Source organism: Lycorma delicatula, chromosome 8 (assembly GCF_047948215.1).
Source record: "Lycorma delicatula isolate Av1 chromosome 8, ASM4794821v1, whole genome shotgun sequence".
Taxonomy (NCBI): Eukaryota; Metazoa; Arthropoda; class Insecta; order Hemiptera; family Fulgoridae; genus Lycorma; species Lycorma delicatula.
In genome coordinates this window covers 46,154,520-46,166,589 of record NC_134462.1, presented here as the reverse complement: position 1 = coordinate 46,166,589, position 12,070 = coordinate 46,154,520, and the positions used below count along the sequence as shown (strand labels likewise).

General features: G+C 33.8%; 1 protein-coding gene across 1 annotated transcript in view; it reads left to right on the top strand.

The window, feature by feature from the left end:
* Positions 1 to 12,070, top strand: part of Cat (Catalase) — a 114,074-nt gene that overhangs the window by 73,068 nt on the left and 28,936 nt on the right. The window contains exon 3 of the mRNA XM_075373824.1: positions 9,576 to 9,717. Coding sequence (XP_075229939.1) covers positions 9,576 to 9,717 — 142 coding nt within the window. The remainder of the gene's footprint in view (positions 1 to 9,575; positions 9,718 to 12,070) is intronic.

Sequence of the window (12,070 nt, the reverse complement as noted above, 5' to 3'; positions counted from 1 at the left end):
TTCAATATTATATCATTTCTGCTAATATAAGCTTTGTCAAAAATATTGTTCCCAGCATGAATAAGAAGTTATTAAATATTGTTCAATAAACAGGCTTGATAAACATAACTTGTGATGATATTAAAGAAGTTCTAGCCTCACATATTAAGAAATTATAAGTATGGATTTACCAGAGCTGACAGAAAATTCTAAGGAAGAAGATAAAAGAGAAGACCTGCCTGAAAGAACTCTCAAAAGGCATATTTACAACTTTTTATCTTATTGATGAATCAATATTATACAAAGTGATTCACAAAGAATTTAACAAACTTTTAGGGTGTGTTCTACTGGTGAAAATAAAAAACAAAGTTCATTAAACATAGTTTGGAAACACTTTTGTTAGTGAGTGTCAGCTGGTGAAAGATTTCACCTAATTTCTGCACCTTTGCCTTTGTCTTCTACCCCAGATTTCTTGAAATTACTAAAATTACAGTTGTGGGACCTATTCTTTTTTCACTTTTCAGGTCAGATTTTATATGAAACTACTAAATTTACCCGTTTATTTGGATCTCAAGAATTATAGTCTGGCTTAATTTTACAGAAGATACAAAATCAGGGTGAAATTTTTCACCAGGCGACACTTACTGATAAACTGTTTCCAACCCTATGTTTATTATGCAGGTCCCGGGTTCAAATCCCGCTCAGGCATGACATTTTCACACACGCTACAAATTATTCATCTCATACTTTGATGCAATACCTAATGGTGGTCCTGGAGGTTAAAGAAAAATAAAACGAAACCTATGTTTATATGAATTTTCTTCTTTATTTTCAGCAGTAGAACTTGCCCTGAAAGTTTGTTGTTACATTCTCATGAATTACTCTGTATAATAATATTATAGGTATGAAAAGTAGATATTAATCAAGAATGGAAATCTAAAGTAGGAAGGCTTAAGATGCTGTTTTGAACTTTACAATTAAGTTCACAAACATTAGTAATATTACATTAATACATAAAAATCAACTGGAACATTTTTTTCTAGTACCTTTAAGTTTTCTTACGATCCTTTTATATTGTAAATATGTAAATAAGAGATTCATCTTTTAGTAATAATAAAGGTAAATTAAAAAAAAAAAAAAAAACAGTATTTCAGTTAATTCAATTATTTTTAATCTTTTAATAATCAGTTTGCGCAATATCAATGTTGTAATAGAAACTAACCTATCAAAACTACATGTTTTGATATATATCAATATGATTATATCTTATTGATATATATCAATAATGATATAATATTATGATTATAATATGATTATTATGTTTCAATATATGGTCTTCCCCCGTCATAAAATATAATTCCAGATTAAGTAAGTACTTAATATACCAACTAATTTAATGAAGAGTGTAGTTAAACAAAATGACTGTAGCTTGAATTATACTTTATATATATTCAATTTTTACATTTGTTTTATCATTATAATTTTTTTATGAGAAGTTTATTCTTAAGATAAATACATTTTTTAAATCAGAATTTTTTTTTTTCTGAAACACTAATAATTGTTCAGTTAACATATAAAAGTATTCCTTTTCCTACTCATAAATCAAAGAAGATTAAATATCCATTATTTCCTAGCTAGAAGTAGAATAATATTATCTAAAAAACTTTATTGTATGCTTTTATAAAAAATTAATAAACATTGTACTGAACAATTTTTGAGCTCTTTCTTATATAATTTTTAATATTATATTCATAATATCATGTTGGCTAATGTAAAAATAAGTTAGAATTATTTAAGTCTGAATAATAATTTGATAAAGTTGATGCTGAATAATTATGTATGAGTAATTAATTCTTTGGTCTACTGCTTTTATCCAATTAAATTTTATTTCTGTGTGTACAGTGGAATCAATATAGGGCCGGAAGTAATTGACTTCAAAGGCCGTCAATATGAATAAGTTCTCAGACATTGAACTTGTAAATTATATCCGTTAATAGTCATTATAAGTGATTAAGTGCAGACCAAACATCATGTTTCATATATTGTATACCAGAATAGGGTAATAAATAATAAAAGTTGTGTCATGATATAGTGTAATAAATATATTACTGTAAGCTGACACACTATTTCTTTACACAAAACCTTTCAAATCTTTTTTTTTCTTAATTGTTATTAGTCATTCTATAGTTATTCTTTCATAAAGTTTATTCATAAAAAATTGAACTAAAATTTTTAATAAAAACTTTTTATTCATAAAAAGTTTAATGATTGATTTTTTTTTATTACCTTGTGTTAATTTTTTTGTGATTACAGTGACTATAATTGTTTATCCTGGCCCTTATATCTTTATCAAGGCTAAGTTTAGATAAAATATAATGTATTGGAAGGAATTTAAAAAGGAATTCTTTACCGTGGTGAACAAATTTAACTATAAGAGAATCTTACAACTTTATATAGCTACAAAAAATCTTTCTTTTTTTTCTTTACAAAATAAATTGATACAGTGATACCGGGTTCAAATCCAATCAGGCATGGCATTTTCACATGCTACAAATCGTTCATCTCATCCTCTGAAGCAGTACCTAATGATGATCCTGGAGGTTAAAAAAAAAAGAAAAGATACTAATCAAATAGTACCATGTTTAACCTCATCCCATAACGTCAGCTCTGCTGAATTAATATTGAAAACAATTAAAAAAGCCTTGCTGAGGAAAATTATGTACAGATATGATCACTTTATAAAGTAAAAAAATGAGTATTATTCTTACAGTTTAAAATTAATTTAACACTAATATAATTTCTTCAGGTCATCACTACAACTGTTAATAAAAGTTGTAATGGTCCTATAATAGGTGTTTGTATTGATAACATTTAATGAATTTTACCTTTAAAATCAAATAATGAAATTATTTGTATGGTATTATTGGTAATATGGTAATATATGGTAAATTATTTGTATTGTATGTATACTGTTTTGTGTGATATTTTTCCTTACTCTGTATTTTTTTTGTGTGATATTTTTCCTTGATTTGGTAAATACAATGTTGTATGAAGAATGCTTCATGTAATATCCACAGTTATAATTGGAAATTCAATATTCAGAGTAGCAGTATATTTAATATAATTTTTTTGCCCCAACAGGTGAAATTTAAAGTATTTCTCACATGGTAGCAAATTCAGAACATGTAATGATATTCATAAATTCACATATCCATCTTTTCAAGTCCGATAACATATGCTTGAATTCATTATTCTTTCTTATTTTTTTTTCAAAAATAGCATGATAATGAAAAAACAATTTTTATAACTATGAGCAATACACCTCAACAGTTAATAAAAGAATTTTTAACCCTTTTGAACCGCTAGTCTTGTATTAACAAACAATCATATAGTGTTCACTTGCAAATACCTTTACTATCTATCCTAACAGTTAATGAATGAAGTCTATTGCATTATTTCTTTCACTTATACACTTATAGTTTTATTGTCACTCACCGATAGTATTTCTTGTATACTTGGATTTAAACGTGGCGTCACCCTACTCGAATCGAACTGGATTCAATACCTTCCTCGCTGGACTGACGTCTCGCAGACTCAGACCTGTGAATCTCTTCGCTGGACCGTCGTTATAACCTTCTCGCTCGACTGGTTCGCAGAACTCCGCCGAACCCACACAACTCGCAGCCTCTCCTCGCTGGACTTCTTGCAAAACTGCTCTTGCGAGACCGACGCCGTAACGCCTCGCAGACTGGTTCTAATAGAACTCTCTTTTAACTGGTCTTACTGGGCTATTTATACTTCTAGCCTCTTTACCTACGGATTGGACCCAAGTTGAAGTCTAAGAACAGTTGACCGAGGCTTTTGTTCCCACGAATTCCAAACCTGGTCTCTTCTCACCGTACATCAGGTGTTCATTGTGTGTCAGCGAGCAATATAACAAAAGATGATTGTGGAACGGACCAATTCTTTACAAAAAGGGTTCTCCTTTTTGTCCCTTTCTGGATTGCTCCAATTATTACACTAATTACTACTTTCATAGTAATTGGTAGGAATCCGTTACTCAGGCCCGCCATAACGGTCTTGTTAAAATATTGTTAGCTGACTAAGCACGTGATTCCAAATTGGACGGCTATCTCTCGTGAGATGATTTTATAGCCAAAAATAAGAAAAATGTTCATATAACATAGATAAGAAAACGGCTCGTTAGCGAGTTTCGGCCTGCAAAACACTTAGCCCTGCTTTCTGCTTTCTCTGTGATATTAAACTGTATAAAACTTTTTGGGGTAGAAGTTGAGGGGTAAATTTGGCCCTCCTTTCTGGTTTTTGATCTAACAAATTGAATCAAAGTGGTTTCAGACCTCTATCTCACTTAGGTTTTAAGAAAAACGAAGTAAAATACGAAAACGTTTTATTGGAAAATACACTTTTTTTTAGGTTTTGAATAAAATAACTTAATTTACCAAGAAACAAATAAAAATTTCTAGTTAACTTTGTAAAGAATTTAATTCTTAGAAAATTAATGTAAATAACATCTATTAAGATTAAATTTGAGAAGTTCAACTTTAATTAGAATCAAAATAAACAAACTGAATCGGAAAAGTGATACAATTTTAAACAGAACAATTTACATACAAATCCTAAAAATTATAAAAATAAATTTGAAAGACATCTTTCTATACCATATTAAAAATGTTTATTTTCTCATAGGTTGACAATAAAACTGATCAACAATTAAGTTTAGTCTCTAGCATGACACCGAATTGAATATTCATTTCAGTGAGTGGTGTTTGTACTGTTATTTTTCAGTTAGTCATTCACAGTGGGTGGTACCACAAATTTGTTTTCATTTGGAGAGTTAACAGTCATGTTGTTAATTTATCGTAAAGTAAATGAAAATGGATTGGCTGCGGTGCATGAATACCAGGAAAATTATCCAGATCGAAGAGTACCGGATCGTAAAACATTTGAGGCTTTGGAGAGGCGAGTTCGAGAAACAGAAGTATGCTTAAACCACAACAATTCGTTGCTGGTCGTAAACGTTTCGTGAGAAATGGCAATGCCGAAGAAGCAATATTGAATGCAGTTCAATTATCTCCCACCTCAAGCACCAGAAGTTTGTCGCATCGCTTTCATGTTTCGCAATCACTGTGTGGCGAACGTACGGGAGCAACAATAATACCCATTCCACACAACACACATGTACAAGAGTTATTACCATCTGATTTTGATAAACGGATAAAATTCTGTGGATGGTTTATTAGAAAACGTAAAAATCATCTGGACTTCCTAAGTAATACTCTAATTACTGATGAATCCTGTTTTACAATAAATGACATTGTAAATTATCGAAACATTCACACTTAAACAGAAGAAAATCCCCATGAGATTGCTACAAGTCATTTCCAACGGACTTTTTCGTTTAATGTGTGGTCTGGTCTTCTTGGTGAAAATCTCATAGGCCCTTTCTTATGATCAAGGCTCAATGAAGAGCGGTACTTGCATTTTTTTTGCAAACAAATCTGATGAAACTTGTCCCAAAAAGTCAGAGGGTCCTACTTATGCGAACTGTAAGACCGCAAAGAAGAACTCTAAACACTCTTGGAGTAGTTGTTTTTATCGGAGGGCTGTCGATATGTATATGAATTCTTTCGCGTTACAAGGTTAAATTTGGTCAGTTAAATGCACAGAATGCTTACATTGTACAGATAGAACTAGATGAGGTTGCTCTTCGTAGGGGTTTGGATGTTGTTGTTCTTCAGCATCCATGTGTCTGGTGGTCCAGGTTTTTTCTCAGTATTGGAAATGATTATACTGTGGTTCTGCCAGAATATCCGCTGTTGTGTGCAGAAAGGAGATAGATCGTGTCTTCTTGCGACAGCTCTCAGATAATCATCATGTTGTTGTTCGCGTAGATGTTCAGAACTTGCAACTATATGTTGCAAGTTCATATTTTCCTGCTGATCGTCATCTTGAGGTCTGGGATAAATTATCAGATTCTCTGTCCAATCCTTATTGGAGCGGGTGTTAACACTAAGTCACTGTTGTGGCATAGCGGATTTACCGATGAAGGCGGTGAATTGGTTGAGGGCTTTTTAGCTCAGCGTGATTTACAGGTATGTAATATGCCTGGAGAGTTGCCTTCGTACACTGGTATGGTTGATGGGCGTCGGTTGTTTGGTGGAACGAATATCTATGTCACCATTGACAGGTTTATTCCTGCAAATTTAGTGATTGATTCCTGCCATAGTGGTTGATGATTGCTCAAATGATCATTAGTTGATTGTTTATGAGATTGTTGGTGGCTTTAGTGATCGTTACCGATGTAACTTTCCGATTCAGCATGATATTTTTCTGCACAGGCATACGGACTGGAGGAGGTTTGTTGATTTCTTGTCGACCAGTTTTCGTGTTCTTGATCGTAGTCTGGAGACGTTGGCTTTAGAGGACCTTGCAGTTAGGTTATTAGCAGCTTTCATTGATGCTGCTGAATATTCATTTCCTTGAAGTTCAGGTTGAGAGAGGATTGCCCCATGGTGGAACAGAGAATTATCAGGTCTGAAACAGACTATCAGTTGTTTACGGGGAGCGTTTCAGCGCGAGGTGATCCGGAATTGCGGGCAATCTGGTTGCAGAGTATAGAGATCGAAGATCTCATTATTTTTGTAAGGTCTGCACGGCGAAGAGGGATTCCTGGTGTGGACTTTGAAAAGGTCCTTTTTTGTATAAATGAATTTTATCTTTGTATAAATGAGAGGCTGACATCACGTGGGTTATTGATGGAGAACCAGTACGAGTTTCGTCCAGAAAAAGGCACCAAGGAATGTCATATTCTGTGTGATGACTGTGGTATCGACGTTCCCGTTAAAGCCCATCAGGGCTAGGAATGGCAGGGGTGTAGCGACCAGGAGCGTCATAAGGTGGGTGTCTTCCCCTACGGGGTTGGGATGTGGTATCGACGTCAGGGGTATGAACTAAAGGTGAGTTCACTAAGAAAACTAGGAATAAATTTTGTTGTTGCGAACAACATGTTTGGTGGTATGTTATTTATTCATTTGCCTCGAATATAATGAGACATTTACACACAAGTGGGTTCTATAAAATTGTAGAACTAGGCGCGAGGTTCGTGCTTCCGCGAAGTCAGTTAGCTAGTTCAGAGGACAACGAAGTAGGACAGTCACGATTGTCCAAATGAAACCTACAGCGAAGGGGAAGGCTGAGTCATTAACTCACTAATGCAAATTTCTACCGAGGCATTTACATTGGCGGCATCCCAACGAGGCCTGGCTTATTACTATGAAATGTAAAAAGTTAGAGGGCAAAAGACGACTCTAATTAAAATAACTAAAAGTGCTAGAAACGGGGATCGATGTGGCGACCGGAATCGTCACGGGGTGGGTGTCTTCCCCTACGGGGGTTGGAATATGGTATCGACGACCGCGTTGGAATATGTCTTGGGAATTTTCGTGGACGTTTCCGGTGCGTTTACCTGTGGTGATCTTCAGTTATTTACCATTTACAAAGAAGAGATTGTACTGCAAGCGAATTGCAGGTACTGCAAAGCTATTTCAGTTGTCACGATGTATTGCTCCGCGAGGGTAACCATGAGGTGGGTAAGACATTGTCTAAGGATTATATCCAAGACATTGTGTTGGGTCCTATGTTGTGGGTGGTCGAGTTTGATTCTCTTCTGCGGCTGAGATTGCCTAATGAGTGTCGCCTGGTAGCTTATGCCGACGACGGGCTCCTGCTTATCATAGGATGCTTGCGGAGGGAGGTTGAGCTCAGGGCCATTCGTGTAGCAGGATATTGGGCTGTGGGGTCATCAACACAAGTTGACGTTCAGCTCTGATAAGACCACTATGATGCTCTTCAAAGGCCGTTTGGCTGTGAGTCGGCAAGCCCGCATTTCGATGGCAGGCCAACGTATTAAATATGTTCAGGCTCAAAAGTACCTCGGAGTATTTCTGGATGAGAAGTTGCAATTCAAGAAGCACCTTCAATACGTCGCGGAGAAGGCCGGTAGTGCCTTCTTCGGAATTCAACGTGTGGTCAATCTTGATTGGGGGTCTTAATTTTAAGACCCTGAGAATCCTGTACAAAGGCATGTGCGAGGCAATTGTGCTATATGCAGCGCCTATTTGTGCGGGAAGGCTAACATTTTTAAAGTTAACGGAATATTTTACTGAGAATCCAACGACTTATGTTGCTGACGGTAACGGATGGTTACCGAACTATTTCACGAGAGGCGGTCTTTGTAATTGCGGGAGTGAAACCAATCGATATTCTTGTGATAGAAAGGCAGGAACATTATGCTGCTAGGAAGTTGGGCGAGTTGACTTGCGAAAGATCCGGGAAATCGAGCAGCATGGATTTGATTTATGGCAAGGTAGATGGGATGAGGCAGAAGACGGGTGGTATACAAATGATCTCTTCCCAGATATTAGGTGCTTGCGGCGCGCGCAACCCCTGGATTTCCCCAAATATGTCGCACAGTTTCTTTCCGGTCACAGTGCTTTTCGGGGCGAGCTAGGGAGAATCGCCCTGGTTGATACAGGTTTATGCTCACAGAGTGTGGTGTTACATGACACTTTTAATGTGCTGTATGAGTGCATGAAAAAAAATATGACGTGAAGTGTAACAAGATCATTTGTTGACTGGACATTGTTGGGTCAGTGCTGAATTTGAATCAGAACTGGGGTAACTAGACTGAATGGTCTATAGTGAGGAATTGGTTAATCTAACAACAAAAAATGATAGTGGAGGTGGTTTAGTCCCGGCTGGGCTTCCTATTTTCCCTTTGTCTCTTTTGTTTTTATTGTTCTTGTTTCTTTGTTTTTGTTAATTCTTTACTAGTTATAGTAAAGAACCAGTCTTTACTGGTTTATGTTTTAGTTCAAGTTGTGTGTCAAACTCACTTTTACCTCCTCGGGTAGGTGTAGGTGATTTCAGTTCCTTCACTCAATAATTGCAGATTCAATCTTCTTTAAGAGTAACTGAGATGTCTTTTGTTTCTACTTGCCCAACTTTGTTAGAAGTACACTGATGGGAATGTCGCTTGCAGCATTCACAAGCAATATTTAGGGCTAGGTACGGAGGGGGTGGTGTGGCAGCCAGAAACATCACACAGTGGTTGTCTTTCCCTTAGCGGTCAGGATTATCTCACTAGCTACTGCATGGTAGCTTGCTATTTGATACTTATGCTGGTACATCCTAAAATATGATCAAAATTGATCAAAGCATGGAGGATTTTTAAATTTGATGAATGATTTTTAAGACATGTGGTAATCAGATTAAACAACTCTGTAAGCTTATAAATCCTTTTATATTCTTGTGTTATTTTTTTAATTGAGCAGTGTATATAAAGCAATAAAATAGAAGTAATTTTTGTAGAGATCATTTAATCCTTAGACCGTTTCAATTCTCAATTATAACTTACCATTGCATTAAAAAATAGTTAAAACTGTTAATATAATGTAATAATATTTAACTTATATAATATTTTTAATTGTATATTTAAATAATCTTTACTTTGTTTTGTATTAAATTAAATATGTTGATGTTCTGTGCACATTTTATATAAAATTGAATATTTTCAGGTGCTTTTGGTTACTTTGAAGTAACTCATGATATCACACGTTACACTAAGGCAAAAGTATTTTCAGAAGTCGGTAAACGTACACCAATAGCTATACGATTTTCAACAGTTGGTGGAGAAAGTGGATCTGCTGACACAGCAAGGTAATATAATAGTTTTTTTATTGTTAAAATTTTAAGAAAGAAAGTATAATTTCCTGTTGTCATTAAATAATGCATATTTAAATTATAACCAAATAATGACCAGTATTGATGTCTACTCCTGGAAATGTTTTATAGTTCATTTCAGAATAATTTCTTTTCAGTTGTGTAATCTGTAATCTATTTGATATCATTCTGTACCACTCACTAGGTATAATCATATATTAAAGGTGTTCAATATTAGTAGTGTAACAAGACCACTATAGAGTACCTGAGTAATGGATTTCTCCCAATTAAGAAGAAAGTAGTACAAAATATAATTCTGGGAGAAATCCAGAAAGGGGCTAAACGAAACCCTTTTAGTAAAGATAACAGATCTGTTTAACAATCATTTTTGTAATACTGCCTACTGACACACAATAAACACATGTCGTTACATGAAAAGAGTTACCGGACCAAGGTTTGAAGTGTGTGAGAACAAAAGGGCTCGATCGATCATTCTCACACTTCAAGTTGGTTCCGGTCCAGCAGGTAAACAGGATAGGAGTATAAATGCTCCAGAAAAGACCAGTTAAAAATCTTCAACTGCAGAATTCTGCGAGATGAAGTCTGCGATGTGAGTTGTACAAAATCAGTTCCACGAGGAGTCTGTGATGTCAGTCTGTGAGATGTGAGTTCTACGAACCAGTCTAGCAAGACGTCACGACATCAGTTCAGCGAGGAGAGTCTGTGAGACATCAGTCAGCGAGCGCATTCTGCAAGGAGGACAATGAAGGAGCAAATTTCCAGTGTGAATTAAGTTTGATACAACTGAGGCGATGACACAAGTAATTCCAAGTACTCAAAACAAGAGTAATTCCAAGAAAACAAGAAATAGTTTGGTGAGTTTTTGTAAGTAAAAGAGATGTGTACTAAATTTCATTCTTAAATTGTTACGGTAATTTTATTTGTGAACAGCAAAGGTATTTGAGTAAAAGAACTTTATACTTGTCTTATCGATTATACTACTCTTATTAGTACAAGACTAGTGGTTAAAAGTGTTAAGACTAGCAGTTATGCTATATCTTTTGTCAATGGGACTGAATTCTGGATTTCATTATTTATTTATCTACCTGTAAATAAATCCTGACAATTACTTTAAATACTGTTTTGAATGTAATCTCTGTTTGTTGACATTTATGGTTATTTGTTTGTTATTGACTAGTAATATTATTATTGTCTACTGTTGGCATTATTGTCATTATTCTAATTATTATTGTGAGATGTTTTTTTATTGTCTATTATTATTGTTATTATTATTATTATTATTATTATTATTATTATTATTACTACTACTATTCTGAATATTACTGTGGTTGTGATCACTATGATTAATATTTGTCTACCTACTATTTTTATTAATTGTTTTGTTATTGTCGCTTCTTATTATTATTCCTTGTCATTATTATTGATTTGGCTTGTTTTACTTATGTTTTTAAACCAATAAACTGTAATTGTATAAACATTCCAATTGTCAATCTCTCAATATCCTATTCGAGCCGCAAACACATGACAGTAGTTTATATTTATTACAGAGCAATAGAACTTCATTTATAATTATGTACAAGGATAAACATAAACAAGGATAAACATCTTATGTTTTTCTTTGACCAAGCCCTAACTTCCCATTTACCTTCCCTTTATTTTCTTAGAAATTAATTTTAGTTTAAAAAATTCAATATAATAAATGAAATTCCACTTATTTCAAGGTGAGTTACTCAAAGTCCTGTACTTTTAGTTCTCAAGTATAAGTATTTGAAAAAAAAAAGATTGCAGACATTACTTTAATTACTTCTTTTTTTAACTTAAGATATTCTGATAAAAATTTTGAGATTTTTCCAGTTTTTATATAAATTTTCTGTACTAATAATGTCTTAGAAGTGTCATGTACGTTTACATTATTTTCATAAATAACTTTTATAGTTATTTTATAAATATGTCTATATTTCAATTTCTATGAAGTAATTGTTATAAACAAACTACTTAATATTAAGTTTTATGAAGCCTTAAACCAAATCTTTTCATTGCAGTATCAATTGTACTTGTAATGAATTCTTCTTTATAGCCAAATATAAGATAATGGATTATTATAAAGAAAATATTTAAAGAGAATTTGATATCCATATTGTGTATTTGTTTATATTATTAACATAATTTGTAGTTAATAATAGCAGATATACATTGACTATGTAAATTTGTTTTGTTAGTATTGAATTACACCATAGAGTATACCTTATTAACTATTAGAAAAATAATAGTCATATAGCACTGGTATCAAAAGATGCTTTGGGTATGCGAGAGGTCTGACTGCCAGTGT